This window comes from Rhamphochromis longiceps, linkage group LG13, assembly GCF_057381845.1.
Source record: "Rhamphochromis longiceps isolate RC_006_pf linkage group LG13, R_longiceps_female_GT1.1, whole genome shotgun sequence".
In the NCBI taxonomy this organism is placed as follows: domain Eukaryota; kingdom Metazoa; phylum Chordata; class Actinopteri; order Cichliformes; family Cichlidae; genus Rhamphochromis; species Rhamphochromis longiceps.
Window position 1 is genome coordinate 11,841,464 of NC_140569.1, and position 15,142 is coordinate 11,856,605.

The window sequence follows — 15,142 nt, forward strand, 5'->3', positions numbered from 1 at the left end:
TTTCAAAGAGTTATTTTGAAATAAGTCAAATTTATCTATAAAATAAGGTATTTACAGTGTGGCCCATGCTTTTTCATAAAAACATCCTCGAAGACCAACTTCTTCCACTATACCAGGAGCTTTTTGGTGAGCTGAGAATCCATCTTCACTATATCATAGAAATTATACTGAACTCATGAAATCATAAAAACATAGAAAAATTAGGCTGTAACTGGAACAACAACAACAAAAAGTTGTTTTTAATACTTTCACAAAAAACTCTGCTGATCGCACAAAAAATAATAAAAAGTCAGCTCGAGAAAGCAGAACTGGGAGGGATTCGTAAAAACATGTTTTGCTTACAAATGAACTTCTTTATTTTTTTTTTCTAGCAATGGCAGACACGTGAGACTGTGTGTAAGTGAAGTTATTATAAGTCAACATTACACCAAATCGTTTTGAAACAGCTGAATGTTTAGTTGCAATTAGGGACCCTCCACCTTTTCACAACATTCACTGTGCTTGACATTATGACATGCAGAAAATAAAACTGCTGCAGTATATGAAACGGTGTTGCAGCCTCACATTAGATTAAGGAAGTGGACCACAGCTTTCATTGCATTCTCCATTTTTTATCACATACAGTGCTGTGAAAAAGGATTCAGCCCCCTTCCCATTTTTATTTATTTTTGCAAATTTGTCACACGTATTTCAGATCATCAATCAAAATTTAATATTAGTCAAAGGCAACCAGGATAAATACAGCATGCAGTTTTTAATGTATTTATGAGAAAAAGGTTTTCCAAACTTACCTGGCATTATGTGAAAAAGTCATTTTTCTAAGCCTAATAATTAGTTGTGCCACTGGTTACTGCAGCAAGCACCACATTCAAGCATTAGTGATAACTGACAATGAGTCTTTCACATCTCTGTGGAGGAATTTTGGCCCACAGTATTTTTTTTACTTTAGCCACACTGGAGGCTTTACAAGCACAAATCGCCTGTTTAGAGGTTTGCTTGGTAGCTGCATAACCCAAGTGTGCTTGAACTTCAGGGCACGAACTGATGGCTGGACAGTTGTCCTTCAGGATTTTGTGTTAGAGATCAAAATTCATGGTTCAATCAATTACAGCAAGTCGTCTATGTCCTGATCCTGAAGCAGCAAAAAAGCCCCAGACCATCACACTAACACCACCATGTTTGACTCTTGCTTTGATCAGTCGATAGAATATTTTCCCAAGCTTTTGTTTCCTTTCTGGTCAGCAGTGATTTTTCTCCTTGGAACTATGGATGCCATTTCTGCCCAGTCTCTTTCTTACTGTTGAACCATGAACTCTGATTTTAACTGATTGAAGTGAAGCCAACACTTAGATTATGTTATGGGCTCTTTTGTGACCTCCTGTATGAGTCATCAATTAGTAGATTCGGATAGCAGTTTTCCCTCAATAAATAAAAATTGCCATTTTAAAACTGTATTTTGTATTTACTTGTTTGACGATCTGAACCCTGTGCTGAATATGTGAAAAGAGGAAAGAAATCGGGAAGGGGCAAATATTTTTTCACAGCACTGCATAGGAAACAAAAGAGTAAATATTGGTCGGCTGGCTAACACAGGAAGGAAACAGTTTGTACTTTCTAACCGTTGCCTTCAGCATAAACATAGAAACAGCAAAACTCTGTGATTGGCCTATTTTAACACACAATTAAACAACTGTGCAAACTCTTGGGCCGCCTGATGTGATTAAAGTTAGTGAACCAAAACTTTTTCCCAGGACAAGAATGCAAAAACAAATGTAAACTCTTTCAAATGCATTCAGTTTCCAAGAAACGTGGACATTTTCACCACTAATTCAAATGACTGAAATCCTGCTTTTAAAAGAGATTAAACTATTTTTTTTATCAGTATACAAAAGTGACATATATGACAGATGTCTCTGGCAATTTCGGCAGGTGGAGTTCAGGGAAAGGCAGCGCACCACTGCTGTCTATGTGTGTCTTTACTGTGTATGCTTTAACCACTGCTCCCCCCTCCAGCACTGATTTGTGGATGATTCCCAGTCTGGCTTGTTCATAATACTCTGCTCCGAGCTCCCTGCCCAGGAAGATGTCTTGGACCTGTGCTGGAGACAGACTTAAATAATCTCTCCTTAAGTCCAGATTTGTGTCTATTTCTGTGTTGTACCTATTTGTGTCTAAGTCAGCATTGTTTTCTCTGTCTGGGTCTCCAGTCTTGGCTCTGTTCAAATCTGGATAGGGATAAAATGGCTTCTGTGGCAGGTTGACCACCGTCAGCCTCTCCAGGTGGTGCACGGCAAAATATCCCTCCGGATTAAAAGGAGGCATCCCACTGGATCCGCAATAGATCAGTGTGAGGTGCCTCACCTCTGAGTTGTTGAGCAGACGTGCTGCATTTGACGGTGACGTGAACCAAACGGTTAAGCGTCTCATCTGAAAAACAGGAGACAAGTGCGACTGCAGGCGGTGCAGTGTGGAGAGCTGGATGTCCTTGCATACGCAATCTGTAAGCGATGAGATGCTGCAGGGTTGTGGGTCCTGGCTGCAGGAGTAGTACAAAAAGCTGTTGTGGGTTACATAAGCCAGGTGCAAGTCAGATCGCTGCAGAGCCACCGAAACACACAGCAGCACACAGAGGAAAGGGGCAGGGGGGCTGAAAGCAGCCATCACTGCTGAAGAAGAGTCTCGAGCATCTTCATCAGTCCTGCATTTAAACACAACATTACATTATTATCAGCAAATCGCACTTATTGTTGCAGTCTTAGTAAATTCTGACCATGATTATCAAGGTGAACAATGAATGAACAATTAGAAAGAAAGGCTACTATTCTCTGAACAGACAGTCGGTCTGTTCAGTTTTTTTTTAATTAGTTTTTTATTGTTTTTTACAGTTCAATTCAATTCAATTTATGTAAATAGCCCTCTTCACAGGATAAAAACCACAAAAGAAAATCAAACATACAGCACAAATCTAATTAAAAGACAATCTAAATAAATGAGTCTTAAGCTGCTTTTTGAAAGAATAAATACAATCAAGGCAACGTAGTGATGGAGGGAGCCACCGCTCTAAAAGATCTATCACCTCCGGGCTTAAAACGTGTTCGTGGGACTACCAGCAGCCTTTGATTAGATGATCTCAGGCTGCGAGAAGGAGCGTGGGGTTCTAAAAGATCAGAAATGTAGGCAGGGGGATCACAATTCAAAGCTTTAAAAGTCAGTACCAAGATTTTAAAATGTATTCTAAAATGCACTGGAAGCCAGTGTAATGAACGTAACACTGGTGTAATGTGCTCTCTTTTTCGTGTCTTAGTTATTATATTTCTATGCACCATAATATAGAAGTTTAAGTATAAATGCTCAGTTTCCAGAGTGGATGATAACATTATGGGAATGATCATATAATAAAATAGTACAGCACTTAAGAAGAAACATCCATTTCAGTGGTAAAAGCTTTAGGGCTGACTGTAAGGCAGACAGGAGTGGGACCAAAATGCAGACTTGAGAAATCGAGAAATAAGCTAAAAGCAGCTTTGTTGCTAAACTCATGGGAACAAAACAACAAACAAAAAACTGAGAAGGCAGGAACGAGGAACTTACAAATTAGGCACTATGGAAGAAATACAAAATGCATGGGACACAACATGAGGAAGATTGCAACAAAGAACACAAGTTTAAATAGACAAGAGAAGAGGAAGGCAGAGGCGAGATGCCTGAAGAAAAAACACACAGCTGAACTAATTCTAGCCAATGAGACAAAGGGAAGCAAAACTGTACCAAGCACACACAAGACAATCAAAACTCAACCAGAAGGAACAGAAGGAACAGAAACACAGACAGGAAGGAAACCAAACACAGAGACAAGACAGACTTCACACAGGCAAGACTGGGCACAAAATGAAACATCACCTAATGAGGAATAAAGGACTACAACAGAACCCAAGTGCGTTTCATCTTGAGATTAGACGGATGGCCGGACATTTTCCAAGTCTTGAGGCAGCAAAACAGCCCCAAGTCATCACACTGCTTTGTTAATTTTAACAAAATGGGATGCACACCATCAAAAAGTTTGTGGATCCAAAAAACTTTTGCCTTGTCAGTCCGTAGAATATTTCACTCTTCGCACAGGGCCATGTAGGTTTAGATCTAATATCCCCCTAATTAAAAAAAAAAAAAAAAAAAACAACTTTAAAACTGCTTTTTATTTTACCTGTGTTATCTTTGTCTAATATTTAAATTTGTTTGATGATCTGAAACATTTAAATGTGACAAACATACAAGAAAAATTCAGGAAGGGGGCAAACACTTTTTCACACCACTGTAACTCACAACCCTGGGTCACAACATTGGGACCATGCCAGAAAACAAACAGATAAAGTTGTATTGACTGTGTGAGCTTGAAACAGGGAGACATCAGTCTGAACATATTTTATTAATGACTTTCAATGTTCTTATTTTTTTCTCTTTTTTGTTTGCAGTTTTAGTTCGTTTTTATAGTTTGATTTATTCAGTCACTGAAAATAACAAATAGCGAACTGAGTTTGTCATTACTAGAGTAATAGATCCTGAACAAGAATTTAAAATAAATAAATAAATAAATAAATAAAGTAAAAACAGTACACACACGCACACACACACACACACACACACACACACAGGAAAGGTTTGAATTCAAAGCTTTCTAGCAGACACGGTTGACAGGCACGGATGTGATTGCACACAATGCCATTCCTAAATCGAATCAAGCAGAAAGTCCTGATGCCAAACGCTAACCCTTTACAGTTTTTCCTGATTGCTTAAGCACATTTTTTGTAACTATTGGCTAATTTTGCAAAACTCTTCACACAAATAAGAAAACCTGTCACCCAATCATCAAAACATTGTAGTTCTCTTGCAAAAGCAAACACAGCTAGATTAACTCTTCACACCTTCGTAAAAATGGTGTTTCCGTATCAAACAGTACACACAAGCCATCATCTACTAAGCACACAATGCGCCAACTGCACACTGATGGTATGAATACAAAACACATCTGGCCTTTGCTTTCTCTGTGCACAAGGTAGGCTATGTCAGTTTGAGCTCATACTTCTGTCATAGATCCATAAGCATAGAGGGATCCAAACTTCAAGTACTGGTGTTTATTCACACACATCAAAACAAACACAAGTGTTTATTTCCAAGTATAGGATTATTTGCAATCGCCATAATGACTATATGGGTTACTTGGTCTGCAGTGAACATGCTTCCTCTGCCCCCAGCATCTGGTCATCTAGCAATTCTGTAAAGTAACAATTTCAGTATTTTTACATCAATGGTATTGGTGTGTTTCTCATTGGCATATGGCGGTGATACAAATCTTTGTGCGAAGTGACTGTACTAACCGATTCTCATTTCAAGATGTCCTTATGGTGCTTGCTACAGTGTAGCGGCTCGAGTTAGGCTGGACCCGTTGGCCAGCTACCCTCAGGGTCATTCCACGGTTGATTACATGGTCCACTATTGTAGCTCTGATGTCATCAGCAATTCTATTTCTTACTCTTCCTACCCTTCCTCTCCCCCCTCCTCATCTTCCTCTCCCCCCTCCTCGTCTTCCTCTTGCTCCTCCTTGTCCTTGTCGTCCTCTTCATCCTACTTCTTCACCTCCACGTCCTCTTCCTCGGCCTCCTCTACTTCTCCCTCTTTCTGCTCCCTCCATTGTACTCCGCACACACAGCTTACCTGTATTGGTAAATGGTAAATGGCCTGTATTTATATAGCGCTTTACTCGTCCCTAAGGACCCCAAAGCGCTTTACATATCCAGTCATCCACCCATTCACACACACATATTATAGTGCTTAGGCTGATTGCAAAGTGAACTAATTATCTAAAAAAGTTTTCACATGTGAAAGTGTGCCAGACAGTTGGCAAATTAGTGTTAATGATAGCCATACATGTGTATACTTTTGCTAGGAGTGTGTTGGAAATTTGGTAATTGAGTGTTGTGCAGTGAATTGTGCCTACAGTTTTGCAAAGTGTGTGTTACAAAATTGCAAACTGAGTGCAAAGCAGTTTTTGTGCTTTTAGTTTTGCAAACTCAGTGAGTGGTTTTGCTATAAGTCTGAATAGTTTTAGAGATTGTGCTACAGGAATCACAGTTAGGGTTTAAGCATTCAGAAAAAACTGTAAGTAAAGGATATCAGTTGGCTGCCTGTTATCATGAAATCTTATATTAATAACGTGACAGCTGGGATACACTTCATTCTATCTTGCCCACATGAACTGGATAAGTGAAAGAAAATAGATGGATGGATACACTGATGAAAGAAGGGTAGTTATTAATTTTGCATGTTATTGTTGTAATAACTTTGTTTTTGTTTTTACTTGCCTTATTCGCCTGCGTCTTGTTTCATGCTGTGTAGTTTAGGTAAAAGACACCTCAGCCCTGTTGTTTACCTTAAATATTTCAATGCCATATAATGACCAAAATGATATGCCAAAAGCTGAACATCGGAGACATATTGATACAGAGATATAGATATGTAGTCATTATCAACTCGAGAAATATCTTGTAAATTTACACAAGAAACTCATAAAAAACGTCATAAAAATGGTAACAGAAAACCTCAAAATAATCACAAAATCCAAAAATAAACAGAAGCATAGAAATCCGAGGACTATGACACACACGATGATATTGCACTGAAAGCTTTTGTTGTAAATATACAGTTGTGGTTACAAGTTTACAAACATGCTTGCCTGTTGGTACAATGTTCTTAGGTGGGCATAAGTGTCATAGTAATTTGGGGCTTTTAAAGCTTTATTAGAATAGTTTTTTTTATCGAGGGAGGAGAAATCCAATGATATTTTTGATTTTCTCCAATCCACACAGGGTCAAAAGTATACATAAAGGCTCAAATATATGCATACATTCATTTAAGTCTCTTGATTCGTGTTGCTGATCTACAATGTATTGTAACAAGACAGCATCATGGCCTGTTCTCATTAGCGATTATAATTGACTACAGCTGGTGGTTTCTTGTTGTTAGCATAAAAAGGAGAAATTATTAGAGTAACTGTTGAATTGACCAGTTCCAACTTGTGTAAATCTACAATTACTGTATATTTCCAATTTGTGTGCCTTTTGTCACAATGATAACAGATGTTTGGAGGAGTAAAGGTGAGGCTTTCAAACCTAAGAACACTGTCCCAGCAGTCAAGCATGGTGGTGGTAGCATCATGCTCAGGGGCTATTTTGCTTCCAGCAGTACTGGTACATTGCACAAAGTGGATAGAACAAGAAGGAGGAGGGGGACTACTTCTAAATTCTTCAACTTCACCTCAAATCAGCAGCTAGATGGACATAATCGGGTCTTCCACTAGAAACACATCCAAATTAAATAAAGCAGGCTAATGTTAAGCTTCTAGGATTTCCTTCTCAGCCTTGAGCTCAACCCAATTGAAAATTAGTGGACTATGCTTTAAAGCTAGGCACATGCCAAGAAACCAACCAATTTAACTTAACTCCATCGCAATCTGCTGATTATGTAGAGTAGAGGGAAAGACCCAAGATGCAAATACTGTACACAGGTATGATTGAACAAAAATGAGTCATTTAATTAGGCTGTTGAAAATATCCATAAAATATCCATAAAGCAAAAAATAAAATCCAAAAGGTGAAAAGCAGGCTATTGCCAGAGGCACAATGAACACTGAGCATGGAAACAGGGAGGGCAATCGTGAAAGTGAATACAGCTGTGGAAAACAAGACACACCTGAACTAATCACAGAGGCCAAGAAAATGAGAGAAAAGTAAAATCTAATATAGTTGTGACTTAAACATAATCTATATTTTTTAAAAAGCTCTTTCAGTTCAGGTCCGCTTTCATAAATGACTAAATAAAATGGACTGAGGTCACTCTGTACGTTTAATGCATTAAATATTTACTTACCAACACATGAAGAGAGGCGATATGGACGATATCTACAGATGGTTTGAATTAGGACCCACACACGCACACACTCACACCCACTCATACACATGTGTGATGGGTGTGCTCTTTTTGAACCCCAGTTAAGGATATATTGCTTGGCACAGAAAGCCCACATTGAATTTCACATGGACAAACACACTTAGAAAATTACAGCTGTGCTTTGAGATTCCAGAGAAAACACTGTTTTGAAATCGTGGTTTCTATGACCGTCGGTAGATTTTCTGGTTTGGCAATACAATCAGTGCAGAAACATGACTTTCAGCCTCATTTTGAAGTCCGGATGAAGCTGACCGCTACATTCTTTCTTTGGGTTACATTAAACAAAAGACAATCTAACTTCAAATAGTCTTATAGTGTTGTTGTTGTTGTACTTACACTTATTCACCAATGGATGAGATTTACATAAAATCTCAGGGTTCATTGCCGTTTTGTATTTTTCTTTCTTTGTAACATAATATTTTTGGAGACTGCAGAATTGGATACATAAGAAAACTGTGTGACTTTACACACATACACTCAAAATGTGATAAAATGTGATTACAGCTGTGCAATGTGCACTTGGCGTACGTGCATTACTGTAGGTATCTGCAGACAGCCAACTGGGAAAGTTGCTGTTACCAACTGAAATACAGCCTCCACCTAATAAATACAACTTTGAATGTCTGTTTCTTGTCTTTCTGGTAAGCTAACCTTGAAAGCTGCTCCCTGTGGTTTTATATTTACCAGACAGAAATTAGGCTTCTTTTCTCTGCAAGAAAGCAAACATTTCCACCAAGTGCAATGGTTGTCATAAGAGCTGGGATATTGCATTAAATGTCTTAAAGGAACATAAAGCGAGAGAGAAATCCTATTTAATTTTGCATTTACAGAAGAAACTTGTTGGCTCTGTGCTTGCAAATTCTAGAAGTGGAGAGTAATGATTACCAGCTTTTAATAATTATTTATTTTGACATTCAGACAGACATTGGCCTTAAGGGTGAGTGTTTTCCTTTTGTTCAGACTAATTCTGCTTCAGGATTGGAGCAAAGTGGTGCCGACAGGTGGCCACGGCCAACACGGACTAAAGTCTGCCCACCGTACACAGGGTAAAGTGTGTCAAGATATACAGCGAGATTCTGGGCTGCTCCAGATGAAATATGACCAACAATGAAAGAATTAGACATGAGGTTCAAAGTTGGCCTTTCTAACAGTGTTGTTTTCAAAGATTACCGGGGAAAAAGTGTTAGAAATTTAAAATGACCATCTCACAATGTAACCAACCACTAAAAATGTCGAGGGGGGTAATCAACTTGATATGAAAAGTCCAAAGCAAACTCAAAAGGGAATGGAAAATAAATGCTTGGGTTTGAAATAAAAAGGTTTCCCCCAGCAGCTGTTATGACTGAGTCAAAGGGTATATAGCACGACAACAAACAGAGGAGGGATAGGATCCATGCTTGACAGAGCATGTATTAGCATGTTACAGTCTGCAGCCATCAAAACCAACAACATATAAAGAACAACTATTTACACAAATAAAAATCAAATGAACACAAAATCACCGACACCCATCCTATTCCCAAGGAAAACTAACAAAAACAAAATGTTGACCATTTCCTGTTCCAAAAGGAGAAGGAAAAACAAATACTTGTTCTGCTCATGTTTGTTAAAGCTGTGTCACGCAGAGTGGCTTATAAGGCTGCAAAAATCTCAATATATCATAAATCTATGAGTCCCAAATGCAGAAACGCTTAGGGAGGCAAAGGTGAACAGAAGACAAGTTGTTTATTGCCCGATGTAGAAAGTCCAGCAAAACACAAAGTCCAAAGGAGTCAGTGTAAAAAAACCAGAACAAATGAAAACCTAAAACTAGAGAAATAAACACAAAATACAAAATGAAATAAACAGGCAGGAAACCACACAGGAAACAGAAATAGATGATTTGACAGATGGGTAACAGAAGACTCGTGGAGTAAATCACAGGCGAGGAGATGAAGGAAGCAAAACTAAAAGCAAAACGCAAGGAGCACTGACTCTCAAAATAACACAGGAAGCGTTATAACTATAAGGGGAAGACACATAGACATGAATGAACTGCATACAAAGAACTAGACATAAGACGGTGAAACGCTAAGAGAAGAAGTGATCTGTATAACAACTGAGACAAAGGAGCAGAACTAAATACACTAGAGAATATAAATATAAAGATTAAACAAACCACGGATCACAAGGAATAAAATAAGCAGTCGAATGACCCAGAACCACAACACAGCCATCGTTACATTAGGATTTATAGCTAGTAACTGCCATTTTTCTACAGGAGCTTTTCATAATTGAAATTGTAAATATCTGATGAGTTGTAGCAACAGTTAAGAAAAGTTATAATCCTAGCAGTTTTTTAAAAAATCATTTGAGACAAAGTTACATAAAGAAAATTTGTTTCTGAGTCCACATGTTGTACTTCTCCACAGTAGTCACGTCTGAATGTGATGAATGATGAAAAGCTGGTCACTGAAACGTGGACGATGTCACCATCCTGGGTCTTTTGACCCCTTGTTTTGAGTTCATATATACATTGATGTTCATGGTTTATGTTTGAGTTTAAGTTTCTTAGGTTCTCTAAGTTCATTCCTTTATGCCTAGGTTGCCGTTACTATTCATGGTTTATTAGATTCCCCTTGTGTCTTCAGCCCCTGTGTTTAAGACTGTGACAGAAAATCTGGCTGACAGCAGTTTGCTGAGCTCATTTAGTGATAATACATTTAATCACACGTGCTTGGCATATCTTACTGAGGAATAGTCGGAGCTACCAAATAAATCATCAGAAGACACTACACAGTAGTTTACAAATTGAGCATTTAGTTAGACTTGGTATAGAAAAGTTTAAAGTGCTTGCCAAGTATGGCTTGTTTGGAATCATTGCCAGGAGAAAGCTTCTTTTCTCTTTGCAAAGTTGCATCTCATTAAATTGGAGGACTTAGGAAACAGTGTCCTTTTGACAAGATAGTGATGTTTGGTCATAATGCACAGCACTATGTTCAGTGAAAAACAAACAGAGCACATCAGCGCTATCACCATCAACTCTTTTGTATAGCAAAGTATTCCGGGGTCAAAGGTGAATCCATCTGTAGCAAAGCTAAAGCTTGGCTGAAACTGGGTGATGCAACAAGTCAGTGATCCCACGCACAGCAGAATGGCTTAAAAAGAAAAGGATCACGGTGTTGTACTTGGTGTTTCCCAAGACACAGAGGTTTGTGTAAACCTTTCTTTTCACGTGACTATATTTGGGATGGAACACTGTCTTCCTTTCTCTTCCCCATATTTGAAAAACATGAATCGCTGTCCAGCAAGAGTCTGTTAATGCAGTGATTCACTGATAAAATTCAAACATCAGGCTGTATTCTTTGGGTCGGAGTTTAATTTTAATTTCTGTCCTGTTTAACAGCCTAAGTTTAATCTCTGTGAAATCCGTGTTTGTTCAGCAGTCTCAGAAGAAAGACTTTCAGGGGTTCGCAGTAAAGTGTGAAGAGACACAAAACAGTGAATTAAAGGCACTCTCGATTGATAATCCAGCATCATGAGCATATTTGTTTCACCAAAAAGATTTGTGAGAATATTTCTGTTACATAACGCACACTACCAGGAATGCATAAGCTATGTAATGTAATATGAGAATGCACATAGGGCTCGGCTTTCTGATCCTTACATAGCGTTAACAACAGGACCCAAAAATACACATTTGACAGCTGTTAGTGTACACTAAATCCTCTTCAGCGTTAGTAAGCATAGAGAAAGTTTTTCATGGTTTTCTGCTGTGTAACTTACCCCAAAATGCTGCTGAGGACCAGATATGCGAATGCGTCAGAGTGAGGCTGGAATTGGGAGGGAAAGTCAAACATCCAGCTGACGTCAAGATGTGGGAAGTATCCCACTTAGGAAGCTGTAACTCACATCTGGAAGAGACTGAGTTCAGCCTTAAGTGCAATACAATAAAGTTCTGTCTGCTCTGAATATAAGTGACCCATGAAGAATCCTATTGTTTACTTTTTTATATATACTTTTTTGTCATCACTGCATTAAAGTTTCTGGATTTAAAACATATTTCGTTAATAAGCTATATAATGTGACGGCTCCATAAATGGCTTTTTATTTATTTTTGTCTGCCAGTAAATATAACACATAATGGCTGTGAGGAGGGTTTTCTTTGGCTTGACACATGGGGTTAAACGGGTGATTTCCCGTTAAAGACATGGAAGGGATCCAAAGTTTGCTGCTTTCAAGTGCTATCGGAAATCCCAGAATTGGACTTGATCTCGATGGAACAACCTAAAATTTAATGTCTTGAAGTTCAAGAGAGAAAAGCTACACTCAAGTTATTTTCAGTGAATTTCTTCATTTTTTTAAAGTTATTTTATACTTCTGATTTTTGAAAAATGTCTTTAGAAGAAAAATGCTTTTTTTTTTTTTTGTCTGCCACTAAGAATTGCATCTTGACTGATGATGGTGATGATCTGTAAACAGACAGCATTTGGAAAAGCATACTGATTTGCTAGCTTTTTCTCTACTTAATTTAAGTTTGCAGCATCTTTACATTGTGCTTTTTCAAATTTGATGAGGGAGGCAAATACGACTTAAATAGCTACTGGCAACCACCACATCGAGCTGGAAAGGATGTGCATGAGGTCAGGACAAATAGAAATGGAAATGTGCTTACAAGTGAAGAGAGTCAGCTGAAAAAGTAAAAGGATTACTTAGCTTTGAATGATGAAAACAATGCCAAGAGAGGAAGCCACTGCATGAGGAAGTCAGAAGTGGCAGAGAAGTATGTGGGGGTGGTGTTGGACATGTATGTGGACATAAGGTGTGTGGTAGAAGTGACATATGGGTTTAATGTGGGGTTGATAAAAACCTGCTATGGTGTATGGTTTGGAGATGGTGGCACTGAACTTCAATAAACTCTCTGTTTATTAGATATTTTCACTGGAAGAAACTGATTTGTTGTGAGAACTGTTAGCAGTTCACCGGTAATTACAGTTTTTTCTGAATGCTTAAACCCTAACTGTGATTCCTGTAGCACAATCTCTAAAACTATTCAGACTTATAGCAAAACCACTCACTGAGTTTGCAAAACTAAAAGCACATAAACTGCTTTGCACTCAGTTTGCAATTTTGTAACACACACTTTGCAAAACTGTAGGCACAATTCACTGCACAACACTCAATTACCAAATTTACAACACACTCCTAGCAAAAGTATACACATGTATGGCTATCATTAACACTAATTTGCCAACTGTCTGGCACACTTTCACATGTGAAAACTTTTTTAGATAATTAGTTCACTTTGCAATCAGCCTAAGCACTATAATACAGGTAAGCTGTGTGTGCGGAGTACAATGGAGGGAGCAGAAAGAGTGAGAAGTAGAGGAGGCCGAGGAAGAGGACGTGGAGGTGAAGAAGTAGGATGAAGAGGACGACAAGGACAAGGAGGAGCAAGAGGAAGACGAGGAGGAGGGAGAGGAAGATGAGGAGGGGGGAGAGGAAGGGTAGGAAGAGTAAGAAATAGAATTGCTGATGACATCAGAGCTACAATAGTGGACCATGTAATCAACCGTGGAATGACCCTGAGGGTAGCTGGCCAACGGGTCCAGCCTAACTCGAGCCGCTACACTGTAGCAAGTACCATAGGGACATTTTGAAATGAGAATCGGTGAGTACAGTCACTTCGCACAAAGATTTGTAGCACTGCCATATGCTAATGAGAAACACACCAATACCATTGATGTAAAAATACTGAAATTGTTACTTTACAGAATTGCTAGATGACCAGATGCTGGGGGCAGAGGAAGCATGTTCACTGCAGACCAAGTAACCCATATAGTCATTATGGCGATTGCAAATAATCCTATACTTGGAAATAAACACTTGTGTTTGTTTTGATGTACTTGAAGTTTGGATCCCTCTATGCTTATGGATCTATGACAGAAGTATGAGCTCAAACTGACATAGCCTACCTTGTGCACAGAGAAAGCAAAAGCCAAATGTGTTTTGTACTCATACCATCAGTGTGCAGTTGGCGCATTGTGTGCTTAGTAGATGATGGCTTGTGTGTACTGTTTGATACGGAAACACCATTTTTATGAAGGTGTGAAGAGTTAATCTAGCTGTGTTTGCTTTTGCAAGAGAACTACAATGTTTTGATGATTGGGTGACAGGTTTTCTTATTTGTGTGAAGAGTTTTGCAAAATTAGCCAATAGTTACAAAAAATGTGCTTAAGCAATCAGAAAAAACTGTAACGTATTTTCTGTACAGCACTTTGGTCCTGTGCTGGGTATTTTAAAGTACTCTATAAATAACATTGGATTGGATATATATATATATACATACATACACTCGACAAATGTACTACATAATCATATATACTCGTATACACTGTATACCAACAATGTGTTTATATAATGGAATCACCATGTTAAGCATTTAACCTACATATTCAAACTATAAGAGCCATATATTTGAGTCAAGTATTATCCACATTTAAATGATAAGTCTGCACCACTAGTTGTATGAGTACCTGTTGATCCACACCGCTTGTTTTGAGATTTAATAATTAGGATTAATATGTAACTTTTGATCATGTTATGGGCTACTGTGACAAGTCAAGACATAGGGTTAGTCGAAATTGGCCCATCTAAAGATGCACCTTTCTGCATATGTGTGTACCCACAAGAAGCAGTAGTGTTATTAAAAACAATCATATCTGTAAGGTCAGGTCCAAACAATATCCAGAGGACAAGTGATGGTGGGAGAGGAAAAGACTATACACCGCACTGACAAGAAAGCAGACAATAATAGAGAGTGGTGGACAGAAGAAGAAGAAGACTGATTGATTTCAAACATGTAAATAAAATGAAAGTACACTGTAAACAAGAAAAACGTTGCTTTTGAATCAGAAACTTTATTGTCATTGTCATGAGAACAACGAAATTAAGAATGGTCCCCGATCATTGCATCATCCCTAGCAATATCAAAATATAAATAAAACAATAAAATTCAATAAATAAAATAGATAGAATACTTAAAATACCTGTACCATTTTGGGCTTTAATGCAAAGCTTAGTTTATTCTACAATTTTACTCCAAATATGAATAACTTTAAAACTTTCCCTAGTTTTTAAACACTGTGTATCTTCAAAGAAA

At 38.2% G+C, this 15,142-nt stretch overlaps 1 protein-coding gene across 1 annotated transcript; it reads right to left on the reverse strand.

Annotated features, from left to right (window-relative positions):
* Positions 1 to 317: 317 nt before the first annotated feature.
* Positions 318 to 11,822, reverse strand: LOC146655428 (uncharacterized). The gene is made up of 2 exons (XM_085427665.1): positions 11,767 to 11,822; positions 318 to 2,698 (listed from the first exon to the last, which is right to left on the reverse strand). Exon 2 carries the CDS (start codon positions 2,659 to 2,661, stop codon positions 1,879 to 1,881), a length of 783 nt encoding a protein of 260 aa, XP_085283791.1. The 5' UTR covers positions 2,662 to 2,698; positions 11,767 to 11,822; the 3' UTR covers positions 318 to 1,878.
* Positions 11,823 to 15,142: the final 3,320 nt, after the last annotated feature.